Source organism: Tursiops truncatus, chromosome 3 (assembly GCF_011762595.2).
Source record: "Tursiops truncatus isolate mTurTru1 chromosome 3, mTurTru1.mat.Y, whole genome shotgun sequence".
NCBI lineage: Eukaryota > Metazoa > Chordata > Mammalia > Artiodactyla > Delphinidae > Tursiops > Tursiops truncatus.
Window position 1 is genome coordinate 41,433,085 of NC_047036.1, and position 27,297 is coordinate 41,460,381.

General features: G+C 41.9%; 1 protein-coding gene across 9 annotated transcripts in view; it reads right to left on the reverse strand.

Moving 5' to 3' along the window:
• The window catches only part of ARL15 (ARF like GTPase 15), a 409,746-nt gene extending 399,046 nt beyond the window's left edge, over positions 1-10,700 (reverse strand). For 2 of the 9 annotated variants that reach the window (XR_012330672.1, XM_073802112.1), the window contains exon 1: positions 10,543-10,688. Coding sequence is in view for 7 of the 9 variants with exons in the window: in XM_073802112.1 (XP_073658213.1) it covers positions 10,543-10,590 (48 nt within the window). In the remaining 2 variants the exon portion in view is untranslated. Of the gene's footprint in view, positions 1-10,542 lie in introns of all 9 variants that reach the window. The other 7 variants (XM_073802108.1, XM_073802107.1, XM_073802111.1 and 4 more) reach the window with 6 other exon arrangements.
• Positions 10,701-27,297: the final 16,597 nt, after the last annotated feature.

Consider the following 27,297-nt stretch of genomic DNA (forward strand, 5'->3'; position numbering starts at 1 on the left):
AATATCCCCAAACTGGAAACAACCTAAACGCCCATCAACAACAGAATGGATAGATTAGTAATAGTATATTCATACAATATTGCATTGCAACCAAAAGGAACAAACTACTGATTCACTCAACATAGATGGATTACACAGGCATGCTGAAAGAAATCACACACAAAAGAATACAAAGCTGTGATTCCATTCATATTAAGTTCAAAATCAGGCAAAACCAATCTATGTCAATACTGCCTGGGAAGGAACATAGAGAGCCTTCTGGGGTATTAGAAAGGTTTTACATCTCCACCTGGGGTGGTTACAAGACACAGGTACATATAAATTCATCTAGCTGTACCTTTAAGGCTGTACACATTACTGTATGCAAATTACACTTCAATTAAAAAGAAGACAACAATTTGGTGAATAAAAAATTTGATTAGGGCTTCTCTGGTGGCACAGTGGTTGAGAGTCCGCCTGCCGATACAGGGGACACGGGTTCGTGCCCCGGTCCAGGAGGATCCCACATGCCGCGGAGCGGCTGGGCCCGTGAGCCATGGCCGCTGAGCCATGGCCGCTGAGCCTGCGCGTCCGGAGCCTGTGCTCCGCAACGGGAGAGGCCACAGCAGTGAGAGGCCCGCGTACCGCAAAAAAAAAAAAAAAAAAAAAAAAAATTTGATTAGAAAAGAATAAGTGCACATTAGCTTTATGTAATACCTTATTTTCATGAAGTACAGTATAAACATTCTCATTCAACCCTTACAGCCCTATGTTAAAGTTTTTTTTGCAAATAAGATTCTCATTTACTAGTCATAATTACTATCTTTAAAAATACCTGAATCAGAGAAGAAAAGAGGAAATAAAAATTAAGTGATAGTAAAAATTAACTTTAACATTCTTTTTGGGACTAGAAGTCCTAATATGAGTAATTTGCAGAACAGACAAAAAAACATGTTTCATCCAAGGTCAAGGACAAATCTTTTGTGCCCAGCTCTTAAAATGTACAAGAAAGTATGTGCTCTGACGTAATGTTTAGTTACATTATTTCACAAAAATTGTACACTGCCATTTCTGGAGAGTATAAAAATCCCCACGGTGTCACTGAAAGGCAGGGGGGCTGGGGGAGGGCAGAATCCAAGACATACACAAGGAGAAAGAGACAGACTCGTTTTATCTATACTTGCCCCCCTTCTGTTAATGCCATTATATTGAGTCATATGGACTCCTACACCAATTGGTACAGAAATTATAACGCGATTTTTTTTTAAACACACTTAATAATCAATAGTCATCACAGAGGCTCTGATGCTATCTGAATTTTTCAAATGAGGAAATTGTAGTTTGGATTAATTTGTCTTAGACCAGGTTCCCAGTATTTGGGGTTTTAGAAATAAGTACATTCTAAATATATACATACATACAAACCTGAGGATGGATAAGGATTGTCATCTTTTTATTCTAACAGGTAATAACATTTTGAGAGCGAGAGAGAGAGAGATATACTATCGTTCACTATCATCAGAATAGACAGCATATTCTAATATCTACACAAAGTTGGAAAGATATAATCTCATATTTTTAAGACTATAAAATAAATGTACAATGACTTTGTAACACTCTGACTTTTCCTTTTTGCTATGGACCGACATTTGGAAAACAACTCGTATTACTCAGGTAATAGGTGGAATATCTAGGAATCAAATACAGGACTTCAAACTTTTTCTTCTCTATCACAAAATAAAACACATACATATTAAGATTACGGATGTGTTACCAACCCTCATAATAACTGAGGCAGCTGGGATTACTCAATTTCTCCTGACCCTCAGTTTCATCAACCATAAAACAAGAATACAAGTTCCTACACCTCTCAGAGGGTCGCTGAAAAGACCAAACAAATGGTGAATGTATATTAAGTACTTCCTGCCAAATCTAGGACAGAGTAAATTCTCAATCAATATTAATTATCATCATTATCACCGTCTTTACTATTACATAACTTTAACTTAACAAACAGCAGCTGATTATATCCAGGCACGGTTTATTAACTTATTTAATCCATAAGTCAAAGCTTTAAGATGCAGGTACCTTTTGACCCTGCATAAAATCTACTAGAACATGATCATAAAAATACTCCACAGGATTAGAAACACTGCATGTAATAATCTCCCTTTTTGAGACGCACCATGTACATTTGCATAGTAAAGGCTGTACAATAAAGAAACTTGAACTTTGTTTGACCCAGTTTCCAAACTTCCTTGGCATTGAAACCTCTTTTTGAAACCATAGAACAATACACTATCACAAAAAATCCAAGAGTTTATATTGAATGTCCACTGCAGCATTATTTATAACAAAACATTAACAAAATAAAACAAAAATTTAAACAAACATAAAATATTCAATTAAAAGGTGATGTAGTTAAGAGAATTATGGTTTACGGGTATAATGCAGAAAATTAATGTTGCAGAAGAGAAACTGAAACATAAGTGTAAAAAGCAAGTTATAAAACTATATCTTCATTATAATTCAGGATTGAAAAAATATTAATCGGATCTCTGTGGCTTGCTTCGATTACAGATATACATTTTTTCCATTGTGCTTGGCTGTGTTTTCCAAATTTCCTCACTAAGCTTTTACTTTAATAATAAATATATTACCAAAATAATCTCATTTCTTACACAGGCAAGAATATATATGTACATGTGTTAATATGATTACAAAATGACTGCTCTAAACTGTAAAACAAACTGAATCATAAAAGACAGATATTCACATAAAATTTCATTAAACAATTTATATGATTCATCGTGTGGTACTAAAAACAAGTAAACACACACACGCAAAATCATGCCTCAAAACCAACACCTATTCTTTTCTTTGAGCTTCTCACAAAATCCAAACAAGATCTCTACATATAAAACCAGAAATGGTAATATCCAAACTAGAACTATAAAACAAATATCTACAGACACATACAATAACATTTGTTAACCTTAAAAACATTAGAGAAATTAAACAGGTTTCAAGAAGATAAGGATGGTCTGCTACAACTCCTTTAAAATTAACACACACAGAACAATACTATATATTGTCTATGCATACATGCAAATATAATAAAAATGCAGAAACACACAATGAGAATGATACCCACTAGCTTTGGGATAGTTGTCACCACTGAGAAGGACAGAGGAAGAAAGCAGGGGAGAGCAGAAGGCTTTCGCCTTAAAGTTTCTTTCTTTTTTTTTTAAAGAACACCAGAGTTTTGAAGTTAAAATGGCAAAATGCTAACAACTTCAATCAGGGAGGTAGGTACACAGAAATGTGTTTTCTTATTTTCTGTACTTTTTCTAAATACTTGCATTTATTAAAAATAAAACTTTGAAAGAACTGTATTTTGCTTTAGCTCCTGACTCCAGGTGCAGATTGATTAGGAACAGGTGTAGGCGTTCTGCGCCTCAATCAGTGGTCCTGGGATGGCTCCAGACTGTCATCTGCTTCCTCCAGAGAGGCCAGAGAAGCAGCTATCTTGTTGAAAAAAGAACCCCCAGGAATCCTTCTGGGGGAGACATGGCCCCAGTTGCTAGGATCTAAGTCCTCAACCCTGAGAGAGGCAATCAGAAGTCAGAACAATTCCCAGCAACGCTAGGTACAAAGGAACCTGATAAATGAGATGGTCCTGCAAATCCAACTTTTAGTTCCTATTTAGTTACTCTTAAAATCATGTGCTTTTGGCTGTGAGTCAAAGAGCAGAATGCCAATGCCAATGCTTATGCACGGGGTGAAGGAGACAGTGGGTAAACAAGCGAAAGCAAAATCAGTGAGCAAACTCTCACCTTAAGGTACAAACACATGTACTTCCCCAGCTGAAGCGGGGCTGTCTGAGTTCCCAGGAGGACTTCTCCCAGGTGACAGCAGCAATCAAGCTACCTCTCAATTTCCAGCCCTGTGCCCGAAACATGGCCCCACTCACTCATCCTCTCAACAACTATTAATTATTGCTAGGTTGGCAGTACTGAACCATGCTTACATGCATGGGCTTGGAATCCACCAAGCTAGGCTCGTAGCCTTGCCCTGACACTCCACTGGTTACGTGATCCCGGCCATTACTCCACCTCACAAAGCCTTAAGCTCCCTCTTTTCTAAGTCAGTATGTCTTGCGCCTAAGTCAGCAGTATCTGGTTAACAGGACTGTTGGGAGGATTAAATTGGGTGATGCAAGTGAAACACTTTGCACAGTACTTGGTACATAGTTCCTTATTTACCGGGCTCCAGACTCAATTCTGGTGATAAAAGGATGATCAAGATAGTCAGGGACCCTGCACTGATACATGTTACAGATTCAGCGATGAAAACGTTCGCAAAGCGCCCAAAATTGAGAGTTTCAAGATGGTAACCACAGAGCATTAAGCCAAGCATGGGGGCCCTTCTAAGCCACACGCCCACGAAGCCAGCCCTGCCGGAAGTAAATGTGCTCAAACACTTTGCTGATACTCAGAAATGAGGGTCAACAAGAACTGGGCTTCTTAGATTCAACCACACCCCAGAAGCATTTAGGGAGATGCCTGGGCAGAGCACAGCATAACTGAGGGACTGCAGGCTCCAAAATAAAAGCCCATCATTAACTCAATTTGTGAGAAGTATCAGCATTTGTTAACTAAAATGCAGTTACCAGACATTCCCTAAACATCTTTTCTTCCTTCTAGTCTACCTCAAAAACAAACGCTTTGGAATTCATGTCATCAGGAGACTTTGCCCAGCTGAAATCCATAAGCAAAAGGCTACTTGGGGCCTAGTGTCTGCTGGGCACAGACCCACTTCCCATCAGCCCTTGGTTAAGGAGCAGAGCAGACTTCAAATAAACTGCCAAATAGATTCTGAGTCTCAGGGATTTCTGAGTCTTCAAGAGATGACTGGGGCTTGTGGCCCTGAAGGTGCCCTTGAAGTGACACTAGGGGGCAGAGTACCAGGGTGCCTGGAAACCCATTTGTGGTTACTTGATGAAACACTGGATGGTGAAGGCCACCTCAGTGCCCAGAGTCAGGACGTTACAGGGGGGGAGGCTCAGGACACAACACAGTTCTCTTTCTATCCGGCCTTCTTCTTAACAGTCATGTAGCGGAGCCAAGTCCTCGAGCGCGTGGGAACATCAGTCAGCCTGCTCCTGGCACCTGATTTCTTGACTCAAGAAGCAGCATGGTATTTACATGAAATACACTGTAAAAATTTCAACTGCATTCCAACAGCTTTAACACCAAGCTGGAAGGAATGCAGTGAAGAGGGAGGGCTCTGGGGCCACAATCCCAGCTTATTACTTGTTAGCTGTGTGAACTTGGTGAAATTACACAACCTCTCTGAGCCTTGGTTTAATGCATTACACGTGGAAAGCACTTACATTATCTGGCACCACAGCAAATGCTCAATAAATGTTAACTGATCTTACCCTCATAACTCCTATGCTTAATTCCCTCACCCCCCAGCATGCCTACAAGCACCTGGCTTAGGCGTCCTTCAGAATGCAAGCTCCCAGAGGGCAGGGGAATTGTTCTACAAGCCTGGAACAATAGAAGGTCGAGAACCAGAACTACTGTTTTATATCGCAGTTCCTGCTTCATCGTCTGGATATTTTTAAAACTTTTTTGATAAGAGAACTGTTTATTGTGCTCCCATTATTTTTATCTTATGATTTGTTAATAAAAGAACATCTACGGGGCTTCCATGGTGGCGCAGTGGTCGAGAGTCCGCCTGCCGATGCAGGGGACACGGGTTCGTGCCCCGGTTCGGGAAGATCCCACATCCCGCGGAACGGCTGGGCCCGTGAGCCATGGCCGCTGGGCCTGCGCGTCTGAAGCCTGTGCTCTGCAACGGGAGAGGCCATAGCAGTGAGAGGCCCACGTACCGCAAAAAAAAAAAAAAAAAAAAGAGGCTTATGTCATTATGTTACACATAGTCAGAACATACAAGTTATAATGATCACAGTCATTCATGGTCGAAAACAGCACACTTTTAAGACAACAGAACATCAGATGAAGTCACAACTGTGCCTTCACTCCTCGTTTTGAATGGGCTCACTTACAACTTAGTAGAGCCTGAGAGCTCTGTGTACATCGAGTTTCTGTTCTTGGTTGGTTGATTCCTTGGTTTGTATCCTGCAAATGGGGATGGATTTGTGCTGATCCACCCACCTTCTCTCACCTGATCTTCCCCATTGACACAAATTTTTATAATGGCAGGTATAGCCTGTGACCAAGAAACTAGACCACATTCATCAACCTATACTAGGAAGAAAACTAGAACCCTGGCCTTATTATATCCCAAACCCAATACAGACACGCAATGATCATTATCTGACAATTAGCATCCAAGACTAATGAAGCACTTTTAGTTGTCACATTTTCAGGCCTAGCTTTGCATTTTAGTTCACAGTGAAACAAAGAAAAACACATGAGAGAGAAACCTACCAGCAACCCAAGCAGCAGAGAGAAACCTACCAGCCAGCCAAGGAGCACATCAGAGGCAGCCTCCTCCCCCTGTGTCTACCCAACTGTCCTGCCACAAGTTCCTGTAGAGCCACCTGCCTGCCAGCCCTACAGCCAAGGGGATCCCAGTTGGGGGCTCATCAGCTCTGACTTTCAGGGTCATGCACAAAGCAGGGGTCCCATAAATATTTGTTAAATGGATTAAAGAAAATATCCGAAGGTGGCTTTTATTTTTATAGGTATTAAACAATCCTCAAGAGAGTCTTGTGCTTGCTGATGACACTCTAAATCTTTCCATATCCTGAGACTAATTTAAAAGGTAGTCCAGGGACTTCCCTGGCGGTCCAGTGGTTAAGACGTCACCTTCCAAAGCAGGGGGTACGGGTTCGATCCCTGGGAGGGGAGCTAAGATCCCACGTGCCTTGGGGCCAAAAAACCAAAACATAAAACGGAAGCGATATTGTAACAAATTCAATAAAGACTTTAAAAATGGTCCACATCAAAAAAAAAACCTTAAACAAAATAAAATAAAAATTAAAAGGTAGCCCATTATTTACCACTGAACGGTAACAGTCATTCCACAGGAGGTGTAAGAATAATATCAGCAACTTAACCACATTATATTGACATTCTACATCTGAAAAGCAACGTGCTGTGTATAAATCACTTTCCTTCCATTGTCTCATGTAATCATCAACGGCACTACACAAAGCATGAGAAATTTTATTGCTGTTATTTTGATGGCAGAAGGGGGGGAAAGGTAAAATCCAGGCCAATGAACATGAATCGGTACACAAAGAATATTAAACTGAAAGGAATCCAGAAGTTGATCTTATCCAACTTTCCAGGAAAACATGGTAGACACGTTTTTCATTATAACTTGACTATTTTCTCCTACCATATTCAAAAAGCTCCACACGTTGTCTTACTAATTCTACCTGTAAGAAGAGAGACAGAAAGAAAGATGCTGGTACTGCCCTTTGAACAGCAGCAGAATCTTTACCTACAGACCTGACAGGTGTGCACATGGCCTTTAAAGCCCATCCTGAAATTGGGAAAAAGGTATGTGGCCTGCCAAGCAGATTCCCTCGTCAACCGGAAAACCAAGATTTTTTATATTAAATGGCCACCCAGCCTAAACAAATAATATCTTGATCATCTTAAAGTTAAGAGTAAAAGATACATTTTGCATTCCCCAGAGCAAAACACCTAATCCAAACAGATTTTATCTTGTCTTACTTTAGAAGCTGGAAAAGAAGAATTGTCCCTTCGGTCTCATATTCATTCAACTCAACAAATAAAGATTGGACACAGGGCGATACATATAATTATTTAGGATAAGCAAGTTACCATTATTTCCCTAAACTGAAATCAATGAAAACCCTATCCACCTTATTTGTCCCCTCTAATTGAGAGCACTTCTTTTAAGTTAAAAAATCAACAGCAGCCTCTAAGATCAGAGAGCTTCATCAATTGTTTTAATAACCACAATCTTAATGAAAGCTGTTAAAAACAGCACATCTACGTTTCTCTCATTTCTCTTCCTCTCCTCCAAATGAAAAAGGTTAAATGATGACATCCAGCCTAAAGAACAATGCATACACACACACAGCTCCCTCTTCCAGCTTCCAACAGCAACAATAAGAAAGTCAAACACCGATTAAAAAGAAAAAAAAGAAAAGATGGCACACAAATTATTCCTGTCAAGTGATACACAGGGTACTTACTCTAGTCCACAAGCTCAACAAAAGCTGAAGAGTTAAACTCTCGGAATGAAAGGAGCATATTTTCTCTGGAAAGTAGGTAAAAGGACTTGGGAACTGATTTTTAAAATAAGATCCCAGACAGAGTCAATGAAATTCATTTTCATTTTTTAGAAACTGGTTTTTAATAAACACCATATAAACATTATGTACGAGCAAATGAATCCGTCTGAAAGGCAAGAAAAAAGGAATGGTGTGTGGAACATCATTTTCTCTGAGAGCTGATAAGCAAAACGTAAACACAGAAGACCACCTGAGGAGGGTTTCTTCTTTTAATGTTTAAGGATTTCCTTAAGTCTTTTCACAGCGGATATTTGGCACACTCATAAGAACGGACTTATTTCCTTTAAGAGTTTTTTTCTCACCGCCAGTGATGAGCCAAGTGATTTTTATGGGGCTGTTTCACTGCACTTGTGGATTTTTTAAAAAGCATAGATAAGGTGACAAAATAATGATTTTTCAAAAACAGGGTGTATGGGGGCATGGCAGGTACAACAAAAAGGCCATGTCGAACTTGGGGCCCATTGATTCTGACACAAAACTGTTAGGAAACTGACAAAGAAATAATCTGCTTTTAAGGTAATCTAGAGCCCCACAAACATTCCTCCACCCACCCTTAGACTCTCCATCAGTAAATTAACCTGAGTAATTAAACAGTCTTCCAATTTTTTTCCCCATGCAATTTGCAAATTTAAAACTCACCCAGTAAATAAAATAATAAAATACCAGAACAACTTGAGTTCCTTTTTAGAAACTACTTAAGAATCGAAAATTAGCTTTCAATAATATAGGTAAGGGCAGCCCCTTCCAATTAGGTAATTATCCTCAACTTTGGCTTTAATTCAGGCAGACTGCAAGACAAAGCCATGGTACTGTACTTGATAAGACAAGCTACAAAATAATCAGTTATTTAATTCAGAAAATAATCTTTAAGAAACATCCAACAACTCTCTTAACCTACATGGCACTTTGTATTTTAAAGAACCTCCTAATCAGATAACCCCCTTCACAGGCTCCCGTTATGGGCAGATAATGTCCCTTTATCACAAAGACAGAGGAAGTTACTGACATCAACAAATGAACCAAACAGAATTTGAACTCAGAATTTTTGACTCCCCTCGATTCACAAGGTCATGCATTAACTGCAGTAACCACCCCTCCCCACAAGACCACCAAACCAGGAACCTTCAGGGGAAATAAGCCCAAATACAAAATAACATTACAAAACCAGTCCTCGTCCAGCGTTTCTTGACTAGGAAAGCATTCACAGTCTTTCTTAGTACAGAATTAAGTGTAATTCCTAGAAGGCACTGGCAAATCTCTGCCAAGCCAATCTGCAGAGAGAAACCAACTGCCTGTGTTCAACAAGACGAAGGGACGGTCAATGTTTTTTAACCATCTACTTCAACTCTGCAATAGCGGTTCCAGCTAACAAGGTAAACCTGGTCATTGTTTAGGATCGAACACAGCCAGGGTCAATGAGGATCCCCGTGAACACAAACATGCAGCTGTGGGGAAATAATTTCTGGAACAATACATGGTTCTTGCATAATTACACACACACACACACAAAACAAGTGCTTTTTAAAGTAATGTTCAGTCCCAGCATTGTGCTGACACTTTTCCCACCTAAACTTCTCAGCGTAAGCCTGGCCTAAAAAAGCACAGGTGGGCTCCAGTTCGTGCACAGGGTAAAAGCGGCGTGCATCCAAGGCAGGAACGGTGAGGCAATGCCTGCCCCTACCCAGCCCCTTCTACCCAGGCTGCGATGTAGATTAGTCCCGTCTACTTTATGGTAATGTGCTTTTAAAACCTCGCGGCGACCGAGGTCATAGCTTTAGAGATCTAATAACAACCAAATGACCGGACCTGCCGGGCACTTAGTAAGCCATTCTGGTTATGGCTCTTTAATTGTACCTGGAGTTCTGCTAAAGGGAGAGGGGGAAACTCCTGCTTCGCGGGAAAGAAAAGTCCTCTGCGGGAGCGCAGAAGGAAGCAAGGAACCCGAACGCGGGCGGGGACGCCCAGCCGCCGCGGCCCCATCTCTCCGGGAGCGCCCGCGCGCCCCTCGCCCCACAGCACATCTGACCCGGGCCGCACCTTTACCTGTCAGCTCCACCACCCCCTCGGAGCTGCGGCCCCGCCGTCTCAGCTGCCGCCCCTCCGAGTCCCGGCACAGCTCTAGAGCTTGCTGCGGGAGAAAGAACCCCAAAGGCATCCCATCCCAAAGAAAGAAAGCAAAAAGGCTCTTCCTCCAGGCGGAGGGACGTCGGGCACGTCGGGGTCCGAGAGGCGACACGACACCCCTGCCCCGCACCTACCAGATAATCCATGTACAGAAACGCCTCAGTTATCCGGAGATCAGACATCCGGCAGCCTAGAGCATCCGGAACGGCTCCGAACCCGGAAAAAAAAAAAGCAGCGTCTCCGGCTGCGAGCGAACAGCCCCTGAAAAAGCCAGCAACAACGAAAATAGCCGAGAGCAGCCGAGGAGCCGAAGATTACACAAGGGGCGCGGCGATTGGCCGGATGGGCGGGCAGAAGGAAAAGAGAGCGCTCATTGGCTGTAGCGCCTATAAAAGGCAGGCCGCTGCGGGTGGCTGGGGAGAAACGCGGGAGCTGTTGGGCTGCCGATTCCTGTCAGGAGGGCTGAGGGGGCGGGGGCTAGGGCGGCGCGGGCGGAAGAGCGCGAGGGGAAAAGCGGAAAATCAGCTGGTGCTGTTGCCGCCCGAATTCTGTGTGCCTCCGTGGTCTCCAAGTTGGGTAAATCGGAACCGAGCTGTGCAGCAGTGCGAGAGAGCCTTAGTGTTTCCTCCCATCACCCAGTAGGAAGCTCGCACTGAAACGTGGGAGGCGTAGTAGCCACAGATACTTGATGCCGTTCTCCGGAGCGATTTCCTGAAGGCCCTGTAGGGCAGGGATGGTTGGAATGTGTAAGAGGGTACTCTGAACAAGCAAGCATGTGACTCGGGGGTGGCCCCTCCCCTCCTTCAGGATGTGAAGCAAAGGCGGACAGCTCCAGCCTGATGTCCCTGGGGGTATACAGAAGCCAGGCGGGTCAGAGGTAACCCAGGAGAGTCCCTTTTAACAAGACGCTAGATTGCCCCAGAAGAAGCCACTCTCCACCGATGTGAAAGGGAAAAAAAAGTTGAGGGACCCTGCATAAGTCGGTTGTAGACTTGAGACTCTCAGGAAGCATCAGCTGGTCAGTTCTTTGTGTGCTTTGTGTCCTACACTGTGCACAAATCTATTGCCCCTGAAGAAAATGAGCCATACAGTAAGCGATCTGAAAAGACCCGAGTAATACTGTTTGTGACCCGATGTCATCATAAAAATTAAAGGTATCTATAAGCAGGTGCACTTGAGATGTGTATTTCCTGGTAAATAATGTGGAAATTAGAGTTGGGGTTTCAATATTGCATTTGGCTGAGAGCGAAAAAGCCTGGATCGGACAAGAATCAGGATAAGATCACCCAAGCCTCTAGTTTTTGAAGATTTAGGCTATGAACAACTAGCAATGCCAGACACACCTGTCTTATCAGGCTCAGGTGACTGAAGTGTGCTTGCCCACCCCTCAGCGTTTGAGGAGGATGAGGGATTGCTCTCACCGGTGTTAATAATTAAGGCTTCCATACAATAACCTTTCAAGAGTCAAACTTCATCAACTATCTTTCTGAAGAGGCTGCCTGCCTGTATAAATGTTGTTTTAGGGGTTGAATTTTTATTTTCCCCCAATTTAGCACCTTCCTCTTTTGTATCTTCAGGAACAAATTTCCATAAAATAAGCCTACCTGGGGCTGCCGAAACAGTTCTGTGAGACAACAATGGAATTCACCCTAGATTTGCAGATAACCCAGAAGGAAGGGTAGCCCTTTAGAGGGGGCTCCAGATTGGTGAGCCACATGATTTGGGGGAACTCATCTCTCTGAACCTGTTACCTCAGCAGCAAAATGAGAATAATTATAGCCAGGAAGTCTTTTGAAGGAATTAAAAGCCTATAAGTATACACACACTTAGTAGAGAGCTTGATTTTGTTAATCAATTTACAGACAAGTGTGTGTGTAAATAAATTATACTTCTGAAGAAATTACAGTGAGTTTTTACCTATGCAGGAGCTAACTAGACTCAGTAGCATCAAGCCATTAGATCCTACTTTAATTGGTATTGACATGATGTTTGGTTTAGGTTAGAACACACGTAGGTTTGGAAGAGATTTTTGACCTGGATTCTGGAGGTGATGATCTACCACAAACCTACAGCACAATTGGTTGAAACTAATTGCGGAAGTTAAAGGCCTCTCAAAGCTGCTAGCAAAAGTAATTCAAATAGACAAGGAAGTGTTTGATTTTTTTCCTTTCTCTCTATGAATTAGCATATCACAAATAAGATAAAGGGTTTGAGTTAGCAAAGAGACACCTTTTGGTCCACTGTCTTACTGATAAGTGATGTCTTGACTACTGTCAAGTGAGGCTCTTGAAAGGCCTGTGAGTTTCTATGCAAGGGAAGATGACCATTCAGGAGCAGTTGGCTTCTGCCTTTCTTTAAAAGCTAAACTTAGGGCTTCCCTGGTGGTGCAGTGGTTGAGAGTCCGCCTGCCGATGCAGGGGACACGGGTTCATGCCCCCGTCCGGGAAGATCCCACATGCAGCGGAGCGGCTGGGCCCGTGAGCCATGGCCGCTGAGCCTGCGTGTCCGGAGCCTGTGCTACGCAACGGGAGAGGCCGCAACAGTGAGAGGCCTGCGTACCGCAAATAAAAAAAAAAAAAAAAGCTAACCTTAGTAAAGAAAAAGAATCCTCAACAGAAGGTCATCAGGATAAACATAGTTCATGCTACCTCTTAAGAATGAGTAAGCAGGGAAATGAACTTTTCAAGGAAAAGTTCCAAAGGCTACACCGTAGTTCTCACCCTGTTCCACACCATTTGCATATTCATTCTAACTGGCACCAAGGAAAACTGTGTTCAGTGTGATGTATTAAAAGAATCTTGTCATTTGGAAAAGGATCCTTGAAAAAACCCGAAGCTTCAGAACTCCATGTGGAGCACATTTTCTCAATTGTTGTTAATCTTCTGGGGAGTTAATGTGTGCACCCTTGTGCAGAAGAAAGAGGCTAATTTATGTTGGTATGAACAGATAATACACTGCCTACTACATGAAGCTGTGGTCTTATGTGATAGTTGGTAGCAGTAATCACCCCAATGCATGCTTTGAAAAAAAGTTTGGAGAGGTTAGAATGAATTCACTCAACCTACCCCACTGTGTGCCAAGTAACAGGCTGCAGTGTTGAATAAGGATCTCCTTAAGGTAGTACTGCCTTTGCTCTCAGTAGAAAGGACCCTCTTCCAGATGCCTAAAAAAACATGTATAAACTCACGAGGTAGTTACATTACTACACAGGTTCTGAAGAAAGAGGCCATCACTGCTGCTTGTCAAGCGCAAGGAGCAATTCTTTTGACAGTCTGTACTCCACAATTCCATAAATATGGCTAGCTAGCCACAGTTCAAGGAAATTTTTGTTAAAGTGTTACTTGTAGGAAACAAAAACAAATGCATTTTTGCAACTTGGTCTCCCAAATTCTACCATCCAGAAAGACCAATATATCAGTGGCTATTCCCATCTACTTTTTTTTGTTCATTTCTATGATATATAATAACTTACAGAAGAATACTGTCTTTACTAGTTTTATCAGGCACACTCACTTCATATATTAAATTCACCATATCATGAAACTCTATAAATGTTTAATGGCTATATAAGACTATTGTATAAATGTACTATGTTGACAAATCCTCTTAGATATTACTGCTATAAACATTGCAGGGAATGTTTGCTTATAAACTCACTCACATCTCTTTATCCTAGACGTAATTTCTTGCAATGGAATGACTGGTACAAAGAGTATATGAGCATTTTTAATACTCATTTTTGTACTACCTTCTGGTCTTCTTTCCCCTACCCCAACTCCAAAGTAGGGAGTACTTATCTTGCTTCATTGTTGCCTTGATTGATTGGGTATATTATTCCTTAATAGCTGAGAGGTGGTATCTTCTATACGAATAACTCTTAAGCCATGGACACTCCTTTTTTCAGAAAAAATAAAGGTGTCCAGACACTGAATTCTCCAGTGGTCACTGGACACACTGAACATTTACTGCCTCCAGTAACTCCTGTGACTTTAAAATTCTCTAAGCCCTTTCCCCCTCAAGTGGTGGCCTTGACCCCCCATCTCTAAGTTAGCCTACTCCCCTTTCTCTGCTTCCTAAACCTTCCTAGTACCACTGTGTCCTGAAAGATGAACCTCAGAGTGGGATGACTCCACATGAAGCTGTTAACAGAACTTGGTTCATGAACGGAAGACATCAGAATGAGGTTGGGAGAGCACGGACTTATTCTAAAAAGATAACTCACCTCTTCCAAAAAGTATTTGCTGGGCCTTGGAGTATTAAAACAAGATCAGGCATTTAAAATGAAGAATCAGGGGGGACCTTCACGATGGCAGAGGAGTAAGATGTGGAGATCACCTTCCTCCCCACAAATACATCAAAGATACATCTACGGGCTTCCCTGGTGGCACAGTGGTTGAGAGTCCGCCTGCCGATGCAGGGGATGCGGGTTCGTGCCCCGGTCCGGGAAGATCCCACATGCCGCGGAGCGGCTGGGCCCGTGAGCCATGGCCGCTGGGCCTGCGCGTCCGGAGCCTGTGCTCCGCAGCGGGAGAGGCCACAACAGTGAGAGGCCCGCGTAACCAAAAAAAAAAAAAAAAAAAAAAAAAAAAAAGATACATCTACATGTGGAGCAACTCCTACAGAGCACCTACTGAACACTGGCAGAAGACCTCAGACTCCCCAAGAGGCAAGAAACTTGCGTATCTGGGTAGGGCAAATGAAAAAAGAAAAAACAGAGACAAAAGAATAGGGGTGGGGCCTGCACCTCTGGAAGGGAGCCGTGAAGGAGGGAAAGTTTCCACTCACTAGGAAGCCCCTTCACTGGTGGAGACGGGGGGTGGTTTGGGGGAAGCTTCAGAGCCACAGAGGAGAGTGCAGCAACAGGGGTGCGGGGGGCAAAGCGGAGAGGTTCCCACACAGAGGATCGGTGCCGACTCACCAGCCCCAGAGGCTTGACTGCTCACTCGCTGGGACAGGTGGGAGCTGGGAGCTGAGGCTCAGGCTTCAGAGGACAGATCCCAGGGAGAGGTCTGGGGTTGGCTGCGTGAACACAGCCTGAAGGAGGCTAGTGTGCCACAGCTAGCCAGGAGGGAGTCTGGGGAAAAGCCTGGAACTGCCTAAGAGGCAAGAGACCATTGTTTCGGGGTGCGTGAGGAGAGGGGGTTCAGAGCACCACCTAAACGAGCTCCAGGGAAGGGCACGAGCTGCAGCTATCAGCATGGACACCAGAGACGGGCATGAAACGCTAAGGCTGCTGCAGCCACCAAGAAGCCTGTGTGCAAGCACAGGTCACTATGCATATCTCCCCTCCCGGGAGCCTGTGCAGCCCGCCACTGCCGAGGTCCCATGATCCAGGGACAACCCCCCTGGGAAAACACAGCACACCTCAGGCTGTTGCAACATTTCGCCGCAGGTGCGCCCCGCATTCCTACCTCACCCTCCCCCCGGCCTGAGTGAGCCAGAGCCCCCTAATCAGCTGCTCCTTTAACCCCTCAGGCGACCTACAGGCAGAGGTGGGGCCAAATCCAAAGCTGAACCCCAGGAGCTGTATAAACAAAGAAGAAAAAGCGGGGCTTCTCTGGTGGTGCAGTGGTTAAGAATCCACCTGCCAACACGGGGGACACAGGTTCAATCCCTGCTCCGGGAAGATCCCACGTGCCATGGAGCAACTAAGCCCATGTGCCACAACTACTGAGCCTAGCTCTAGAGCCCACAAGCCACAGCTACTGAACCCACATGCCACAACTACTGAAGCCTGCACACCTAGAGCCCATGCTCCGCAACAAGAGAAGCCACCGCATTGAGATTCCTGCGCACCGCAATGAAGACTTGCCCCCATTCGCTGCAACTAGAGAAAGCCTGCGTGTAACAACGAAGACCCAACATAGCCAAAAATAAATAAATTAAAAAAATTTTTTTAAATTAAAAAAAAAAGAATGGAAGAGAAAGGGAAATTTCTCCCAGCAGCCTCAGGAGCAGCGGATTAAATCTCCACAATCAACTTGATGTACCCAGCATCTATGGAATACCTGAGTAGACAATGAATCATCCCAAAATTGAGGTGGTGGACTTCGGGAGCAACTGTAGACTTGGGGTTTCCTTTCTGCATCAAATTTGTTTCTGGTTTTATGTTTATCTTAGTTTACTATTTAGACCTTATCATTGGTAGATTTGTTTATTGATTTGGTTGCTCTCTTCCTTTTTTTTTTTTTTTTTTTTTTGCGGTACCCGGGCCTCTCACTGTTGTGGCCTCTCCCACTGCGGAGCACAGGCTCCGGACACGCAGGCCCAGCGGCCATGGCTCACAGGCCCAGCCGCTCCGCGGCATGTGGGATCTTCCCGGTTCGGGGCACGAACCCGTGTCCCCTGCATCGGCAGGCAGACTCTCAACCACTTCGCCACCAGGGAAGCCCCCTTTTTTTTTAATATACATTTTTTTTTCCTTTTTCTCTTTTTGTGAGAGTGTATGTGTATGCTTCCATTTGTGATTTTGTCTGTGTAGCTTTGTTTTACCATTTGTCCTAGGGTTCTGTCTGACCGTTGTTTTGTTGTTGTTGTTTTTAGTATAGTTTTTAGTGCTGGTTATGATTGGTGGATTTGTTTATTGGTTTGGTTGCTCTCTTCTTTTTATTAATTACTTTTTTATTTTTAATACTTTTTTTGTTTTAATAACTGTATTTTCTTTTCTTTTTTTTTTTCTTTCTTTTTCTTCTCCCTTTTCTTCCGAGCCGTGTGGCTGACAGGGTCTTGGTGCTCTGGCCGGGTGTCAGGCCTAAGCCTCTTAGGTGGCAGACCCGAGTTCAGGACATTGGTCCACCAGAGACCTCCCAGCCCCACTTAATATCAAACGGCGAAAGCTCTCTCAGAGATCTGCATCTCAACATTAAGACCCAGATCTACTCAATGACCAGCAAGCTACAGTGCTGGATGCCCCATGCCAAACAACTAGCAAGAAGAGAACATAAACCCATGCATTAGCAGAGAGGCTGCCTAAAATTGTAATAAGTTCACAGACACTGCAAAACACACCACAGGACGTGATCCTGCACACGAGAAAGAAAAGATCCAGCCTCATCCACCAGAACACAGGCATCAGTCCCCTCCACCAGGAAGCCTACAAAACACACTGAACCAACCTTACCCACTGGAGGCAGACACCATAAACAATGGGAACTGCGAACCTGCAGGCTGTGAAAAGGAGACCCTAAACACAGTAAGTTAAGCAAAATGAGAAGACAGAGAAATATGCAGCAGATGAAGGAGCAAAGTAAAAACCCAGCATACCAAACAAATGAAGAGGAAATAGGCAGTCTACCTGAAAAAGAATTCAGAGAAATGATAGTAAAGATGATCCAAAATCGTGGAAAAAGAATGGAGAAAATACAAGAAACATTTAACAAGGGCCTAGAAGAACTAAAGAGCAAACAAAAAGTGATGAACAACACAATAAATGAAATTAAAAATTCTCTAGAAGGAATCAATAGCAGAATAACTGAGGCAGAAGAACTGATAAAGTGATGTGGAAGATAAAATAGTGGAAATAACTACTGCAGAGCAGAATAAAGAAAAAAGAATGAAAAGAATTGAGGACAGTCTCAGAGACCTCTGAGACAACATTAAAAGCACCAACATGCAAATTATAGGGGTCCTAGAAGAAAAAGACAAAAAGAAAGGGACTGAGAAAATATTTGAAGAGATTATAGTTGAAAACTTCCCTAATAGAGGAAAGGAAATAGTCAAGTCCAGGAAGCGCACAGAGTCCCATACAGGATAAATCCAAGGAGAAACGTGCCAAGACACATATTAATCAAACTATCAAAAATTAAATACAAAGAAAAATCTTAAAAGCAGCAAGGGAAAAGCAACAAATAACATACAAGGGAATCCCCATAAGGTTAACAGCTGATTTCTCAGCAGAAACTCTGCAATCCAGAAGGTTATGGCAGGACATATTTAAAGTGATGCAAGGGAAAAAACTACAATCAAGATTACTCTACCCAGCAAGGATCTCATTCAGATTCGACAGAGAAATTAAAACTTTTACAGACAAGCAAAAGCTAAGAGAGTTCAACACCACCAAACCAGCTTTACAATAAATGCTAAAGGAATTTCTCTAGGCAGGAAACACAAGAGAAAGAAAAGACCTACAATAACAAATACAAAGCAATTAAGAAAATGGTAATAGGGGCTTCCCTGGTGGCGCAGTGGTTGAGAGTCCGCCTGCTGATGCAGGGGACATGGGTTCATGCCCCAGTCCGGGAAGATCCCACATGCCTTGGAGCGGCTGGGCCCGTGAGCCATGGCCGCTGAGCCTGCGCGTCGGAGCCTGTGCTCCACAACGGGAGAGGCCACGACAGTGAGAGGCCCGCGTACAGCAAAAAAAAAAAAAAAAAAAAAAAAAAAAAAAAAAAAAAAAAAAAAAAATGGTAATAAGAATATACATATGGATAATTACCTTAAATGTAAATGGATTAAATGCTCCAACCAAAAGGCATAGACTGGCTGAATGGAAAACAAGACCCTTATATATGCTGTCTACAAGAGACCCACTTCAGACCTAGGGAAACATACAGATTTAATGTGAGGGGATGGAAAAAGATATTCCATGCAAACGGCAATCAAAAGAAAGCTGGAGTAGCAATTCTCATATCAGACAAAATAGACTTTAAAATAAAGACTATTACAAGAGACAAAGAAGGACACTACATAATGATCAAGGGATCAATCCAAGAAGAAGATATAACAATTGTAAATATTTATGTACCCAACATAAGAGCACCTCAATACATAAGGCATGTGCTAATAGCCATAAAAGGGGAAATCAACAGTAACACAATAATAGTAGGGGACTTTAACACCCCACTTTCCCAATGGACAGATCATCCAAAATGAAAATAAATAAGGAAATACAAACTTTAAATGACACATTAAACAAGATGGACTTAATTGATATTTATAGGACATTCCATCCAAAAACAACAGAACACAGTTTCTTCTCAAGTGCTTAAGGAACATTCTCCAGGATAGATCATATCTTGGGTCACATACCAAGCCATGGTAAATTTAAGAAAATTGAAATCATATCAAGTATCTTTTCCGACAACAATGCTATGAGACTAGATATCAATTACAGGAAAAACAAAATGTAAAAAATACAAACACATGGGGCTTCCCTGGTGGTGCAGTGGTTGAGAGTCCGCCTGCTGATGCAGGGGACACGGGTTCATGTCCTAGTCTGGGAAGATCCCACATGCCGCGGAGCGGCTGGGCCCGTGAGCCATGGCTGCTGAGCCTGCGCGTCCAGAGCCTGTGCTCCGCAATGGGAGAGGCCACAACAGTGAGAGGCCCGCATACAAAAAAAGAAAAGAAAAAAAAAAACACATGGAGGCTAAACAATATGCTACTAAATAACCAAGAGATCACTGAATAAATCAAAGAGGAAATCAAAAAATACCTAGAAACAAATGCCAATGAAAACACGACGACCTAAAACCTATGGGATGCAGCAAAAGCAGTTCTAAGAGGGAAGTTTATAGCAATACAATCCTACCTCACGAAGCAAGAAACATCTCAAACAAACAACTTAGCCTTACACCTAAAGCAGTTAGAGAAAGAAGAACACAAAAACCCCAAAGTTAGCAGAAGGAAAGATATCATAAAGATCAGATCAGAAATAAATGAAAAAGAAATGGAGGAAACAATAACAAAGATCAATAAAACTAAAAGCTGGTTCTTAGAGACAATAAACAAAATTGATAAACCATTAGCCAGACTCATCAAGAAAAAAAAGGGAGAAGACTCAAATCAATAGAATTAGAAATGAAAAAGGAGAACAACTGACACTGCAGAAATACAAAGGATCATAAGAGATGATCAGCAACTCTATGCCAGTAAAATGGGCAACCTGAAAGAAATGGACAAATTATTAGAAAAGCACAACCTTCTGAGACTGACCCAGGAAGAAACAGAAAATATAAACCGAACAATCATAAGCACTGAAATTGAAACTGTGATTAAAAATCTTCCAAAAAACAAAAGCCCAGGACAGATGGCTTCGCAGGCGAATTCTATCACACATTCAGAGAAGAGGTAACACCTATCCTTCTCAAACTCTTCCAAAATATAGCAGAGGGAGGAACACTCCCAAACTCATTCTATGAGGCCACCATCACCCTGATACCTAAACCAGACAAAGATGTCACACAAAAAAGAAAACTATAGGCCAATAGCACTGATGAACATACATACAAAAATCCTCAACAAAATATTAGCAAACAGAAACCAACAGCACATTAGAAGGATCATACACCATGATCAAGTGGGGTTTATTCCGGGAATGCAAGGATTCTTCAATATATGCAAATCAATCAATGTGATAAAACATACTAACAAATTAAAGGAGAAAACCCATATGATCATCTCAATAGATGCGGAAAAAGCTTTTGACAAAATTCAACACCCATTTATGATAAAAATCCTCCAGAAAGTAGGCATAGAGGGAACTTACCTCAACATAATAAAGGCCATATATGACAAAACCACAGCCAACATCGTTCTCAATGGTGAAAAACTGAAACCATTTCCTCTAAGATCCGGAACAAGACAAGGTTGCCCACTCTCACCACTGTTATTCAACATAGTTTTGGAAGTTTTAGCCACAGAAATCAGAGGAGAAAAAGAAAGAAAAGGAATTCAAATTGGAAAAGAAGTAAAACTGTCACTGTTTGCAGGTGACATGATACTATACATAGAGAATCCTAAAGATGCTACCAGGACGCTACTAGAGCTAATCAATGAATTTGGTAAGTATCAGGGTACAAAATTAATGCACAGAAATCTCTCGCATTCCTGTACACTAATGATGAAAAATTTGAAAGAGAAATTAAGGAAACACTACTATTTACCACTGCAACAAAAAGAATAAAATACCTAGGAATAAACCTACCTAAGGAGACAGGAGTCCTGTATGCAGAAAACTAAAAGACACTGATGAAAGAAGTTAAAGATGAAACAAACAGATGGAGAGGTATACCATGTTCTTGAATTGGAAGAATCAACATTGTGAAAATGACTCTACTACCGAAAGCAATGTACAGATTCAGTGCAATCCCTATCAAACTACCAATGGCATTTTTCACAGAACTAGAAGAAAAAATTTCACAATTTGTAGGGAAACATAAAAGACCCCGAATAGCCAAAGAAATCTTGAGAAAGAAAAACGGAGCTGGGGGAATCAGGCTCCCAGACTTCAGACTATACGAGAAACTACAGTAATCAAGACAGTATGGTACTGGCACAAAAACAAATACAGATCAATGGAACAGGATAGAAAGCCCAGAGGTAAACCCACACACATATGGTCACTTTATCTTTGGTAAAGGAGGCAAGAATATACAATGGAGTAAAGACAGCCTCTTCAATAAGTGGTACTGGGAAAACTACATGGACAGCTACATGCAAAAGGATGAAATTAGAACACTCCCTAATACCATACACAAAAATAAACTCAAAATGGATTAAAGACCTAAATATAAGGCCAGACACTATAAAACTCTTAGAGGAAAACATAGGCAGAACACTGTACGACATAACTCACAAAAAGATCCTGTTTGAACCACCTCCCAGAGAAATGGAAATAAAAACAAAATTAAACAAAGGAGACCTAATGAAACTTAAAAGCTTTTGCACAGCAAAGGAAACCGTAAACAAGATGAAAAGACAACCCTCAGAATGGGAGAAAATATTTGCAAATGAAGAAACTGACAAAGGATTAATCTCCAAAATATACAAGCAGCTCATGCAGCTCAATATCAAAAAAACAAACAACCCAATCAAAAAATGGGCAGAAGACCTAAATAGACATTTCTCCAAAGAAGATATACAGATTGCCAACAAACACATGAAAGGATGCTCAACATCACTAATCATTATCACTAATGCTCAATATCACTAATCACAAGGATGCTCAATATCACTAATCACGAAATGTCAATGGATAGCTAGTGGGAAGCAGGTGCATAGCACAGGGAGGTCAGCTCGGTGCTTTGTGTCCACCTAGAGGGGTGGGATAGGGAGGGAGGGAGGGAGATGCAAGAGGGAAGGGATATGGGAACATATGTATATGTATAACTGATTCACTTTGTTATAAAGCAGAAACTAACACACCATTGTAAAGCAATTATACTCCAATAAAGATGTAAAAAAAAATGAAGAATCAGAGACTTCCCTGGCAGTCCAGTGGTTAAGACGGTGCACTTCCAAAGCAGGAGGCATGGGTTCGATTCCCTGGTTGGGGAACTAAGATCCCCACGTGTTGCGCAGTGTGGGAAAAGAAAAAAAGTCACCACTTAAAGTGGTAAATAATTATACCAGGAAAAGATAACTAGACCTAACAAGCAACCATTATTCAAGCCTCAAGTACCAAGAATCTATACAAACCCCTCCCAATACCTCCCCAGGATCATTTAATCTCTTAGACACAGTACTGCACTGCTGATTGTTTTAGTTTCCTATTGACACTGTAACAAGTTAGCACAAACTTAATGAAAACACAAATGTATTCTCTTCCAGTTCTACAAGTCAGAAGTCCTAACTGAGTCTTATTGGGCTAAAATCTTACGTTGGCAGGACCGGTTCCTCCTGTAAGTGCCAAAGGAGAATTCCTTCCTTGTCTCTTACAGCTTCTGGTAACATACTTGGCTTGTGGCCATATCACTCCAATCTCTGCTTCTGTGGTCACATTGCCTCCTCCACTTCTGTAATCTAATTTCCTTCTGCCTCACTTTTTAAAAATGAATTAATTTTTTTATTTTTGGCTGCATTCAGTCTTTGTTGCTGTGCAGGCTTTCTCTAGTTATGGCAAGTGGGGGCTACTCTTCGTTGCAGTGCGTGGGCTTCTCCTTGCACTGGCTTCTCTTATTGTGTAACATGGGCTCTAGGCATGTGGGCTCAGTAGTTGTGGCTTGTGGGCTCTAGAGCGCAGGCTCAGTAGTTGTGGTGCACGGGCTTAGTTGCTCCCCGGCATGTGGGATCTTCCCAGACCAGGGCTCGAACCCGTGTCCCCTGCACTGGCAGACAGATTCTTAACCACTGTGCCACCAGGGAAGTCCCCTCTGCCTCACTTTTATGAGGACAATTGTGATTGCATTTAGGGCCTACCCAGATAATCCAGGATAAGCTTCCCATCTCAAAATCCTTAATTTATCACACCAGCAAAGTCACTTTTGCCTTATAAGGTAACATTCACAGGTTCCAGATATTAGAACCTTATATCTTTGGAGCCATTATTCAACCTACCACACTGATCTTTTTTTTTTTTTTTCACACTGATCTTAAACACAAATACTTCCATGAAAATCTAAAGTGACAAGCACAATTTACTAATGCCTAAGAAACCAGAACATTTGGAATAAACTATCAACTTCATAAAGAAATTAATTAATTTAAACTTTTTGATGCAGCCCTATGGTCTTTTCCAACTCTATTTCTGTAGTTGTTACTTCTCATCTGGCATTTTAAGTTTACCTTCCCAAAGCGTGTCGTCTTCCTCTATTATACTTTTTAAAAGATAGCCTTATTGAGATACAGTTCACATACCATACAATCCACCTATTTAAAGTGTACAGTTAAGTGGTTTTTAGTATATCTACAGATTTGTACAGCCATCAGTCAATTTTATAACATTTTCATCACCTCTAAAAGAAATTCTGAACCTTTTAGCTAGCACCTTCCACCTCCTACCCACCAGAAACCATAATCCACTTTCTGTCTCTACAGATTTCTCTCTTCTGGAATTTCATATGAATGGGATCGTGATGTAGTACCTGGTCTTTTGTGACTAGCTTTTTCCACTTTACATAATTTTTTAAAGGTTCATCCATGTTGTAGCATGTACATTCCTTTCTATGGCCAGATAATATTCCATTGTATGGACATGCCAGCCTCCATTTATCCCTTCACCCATTTATGGACATTTGGGTTGTTTCCATGTTTTAGCTATTATGAATAATGCTGTTCCTTTATTATACTTTTGGTCTCCATTTTTTGATGATCAATATTAACTTTTTCTTCAGACCTGTTCCTCTCATTTCTTTCTTTTTCTTCACCAGTAGCTAAACTTTCTCCTTCATAGTAATAGTTTTAGACAAATTTTTCTAGAATTGGTCAAATATGAATGCTATTTCCTCCCTTTAACATTTTAACTGAGTTCTTATAAGGAATTTTATCTGCTTCTCATTGTCGGATTAGTCCTTCACTCACCACATCTTTTGAACTCCATTAGTACATTTTTTTATTCTAGATAGAATGTTGAGAGGGTAAAATCTCTGAACATATTTTAATTGTACAGTGTTTACGGTGGTTTTGAACCTTCTGTGGGAAGAAACATCTGAATTGCTTTATCCTGCATGAAACAATAGTATGCTAAGTTCTTTGAAAGTCTTTGAATAACCAAGATCATAAGCCCTCCTTGGTAGCCAGATTATTTAAAAAAAAAAAATCAGGATGATAAACCAGAAGAATCAGCTATGTATCTTCAACTGTAAAATACTCATTGTTCCTTGGTAGTGATTTATTTCAGAGGGATAACTAATGCCCTTTGAAAAATAAAGGTGTTTTGGAGACTGAGATGAGCCACTTGCTTACTCATATTGGAAGATCAATTTGGCTTTAATAACCAATTTGCATTGGATTAGAAATCTGTTTTAACAAAACAGATAACATGTTCTTTCTTTTTCTTTTTAATGCTTTGGAATAAATTTAAGAAGAAAGGCACATAACTTACATCTTAAAATTTACAAAATCTGAAAAACATAAACCAAGATCCAAACATATGGAAATAACCAAGATAATAATAAGAACAACAACTAGCACTAATACAGCACTTATATGGCAGATATCATAGTAAATGCTTTACTTATGGTTTTGGGTGGGAATACTTAATGTCACCCAATGTCCTTTTCCCCTAAATTAATTATAACATTTCCTTAGTGCGCCCAAATCGACAAAGAACATATCAGAACCTAGAGTCCGAGGTAATGAAAGGTAATACATTAATTTCCTAGGGACCCTAATCACGTTACAAAGATCTAGCCATTTCTTAAAAAAAAAAAAAAACTTATTTTACAAACTCTGTAAACCAAACTGACGTGACTTCCCTCCTTCCCTCATGATACCTGTGACCTGAAAAGCTCAATCATAGCTTTTACAGACTCATGGTTGACAGTTCATATCATTCTTGTCAATGATATACACTGTTTTCATTGTTTGATTTTTCTCAATTTCTTCCCTTCCCACCTGACTTTGTAGGAACTGTGTTTCATGTTGGTGCAGGTTGAGGCCCTCAGGGAAGCAAATGCTGAGACAGTTAGAAACGCAAAAGGGTTATTAAGATATAACACCTGTGATAGAAAACAGCTGCAGGACTGGGCAGGGCTAGGGGAGGGTACCAAAGAACACTGCACACACCTGACAAAGTCTGTACCAGCCTTGCTGGGAACTCCCAAGCAAAAATTGCCCAGAAGAAGAGTTCAGGCTGGGAGAAATGGCTAGACCCTTGTACCGCCACCTTGCTTAGTCATTGGTTGAGGGCAAACCCAACAAGAGAGAAGCCCAGGAAAAGTACAACCTGGGTTCCAAGGCTGAAGCAGAGCCTGAAAGAGGTGACAGATGGAGACTGTCAGCTAATCACACGCCAGGCAACTGGGCAAATCCTGTATTGAATGTTGCATCTCCATATCGGCCACAAGGGCGTGTCTGAACCTCCCTCAACAGCCTGGCTTGGTACGTTGTGTGTAGCCCTCGTACCATTAAAGACTGGTGGGTTGCCAAGTGTATGGACTTCACTATTTACTACAACCAACCATGTTGTCATTGTGTCACTGCCTGAGCATACTTTGTAGTACCTCCTGAGGTGGTCAGCCCTGAGAGTAGAAAGCAAAATTGACACATGCACCTGACACCATTAAATCTCACAGCAAAATCACAGATGAAATGACGTGCTCAATACCACATATTAAGTTGCTGAGGTGTGGAATTTCCTTCCCTAATTGCAGAATATCTCTTTCCCCCTTAGACTGCTGTGGAAGTAATAAGACGAACTCCCCTACCTCCATTTGCCAGTAAAAGAATAAGAGGTCCACAAAGACAGAATTAGAGACACCAGCTTAGGAGAGAGCAGCTATTTCGTAAAACAGAGAGTGGATAGAGAAGTGGCAATTAACATGGCAGAACAGAGGAAAAGCTGACACCTAAGCTCTAGAGTGGGGAAAGCCAGCAGGAAGCAGGCCGATTCCTGCTGCGGAATTCCCACCAGCTCAGGAATAAGCAGCACCTGATTCTGAACTGAAAGGCTGAAAACACAAAATAGCTGTGAGTCTTTAAAAGCTCACTTGAGCCCACCAACCTGCCTGCCTCCAGAAAGTCGGCTCACCACCCCACTGGTGCCCTAAACAAAGACCAGAGCGAAAGTTTACTCCTGAGATTAAACTGGAGAGGGCTCGACCTCAGAGACACCAGGTAAAACCTAAAGACACCAGGTAAAACCTTCCTTCCTAAAGGCCAAGAGTAAATTCAGCAGAGCTGGAAGAAAGCTGAAGAAATCACCAAAAAGACAAATGAGAAGCAGTTGAACAAAGAAAATTAGCATATCAACCTGGAGGCCTAATACCCAATTAGATATTTCTCGACAAAGAAAAACAATGGCAGTGGTGGGAAGAAAGTATCAAATAATTCTAGCAAACATTTCACAACCCAGACTATGCATTTCCAGGCTGAAAAGCCCACAAATGCCCAAAACAATAAGTGAAAGAAAGACACATTACCGTTAAGGAAACAACAATGTTAAAACCTTCCCACAGAAGCACTGTGCCAGACGGTTTACCATCAAGTTCTACCAAACATTCCAGGAAGAA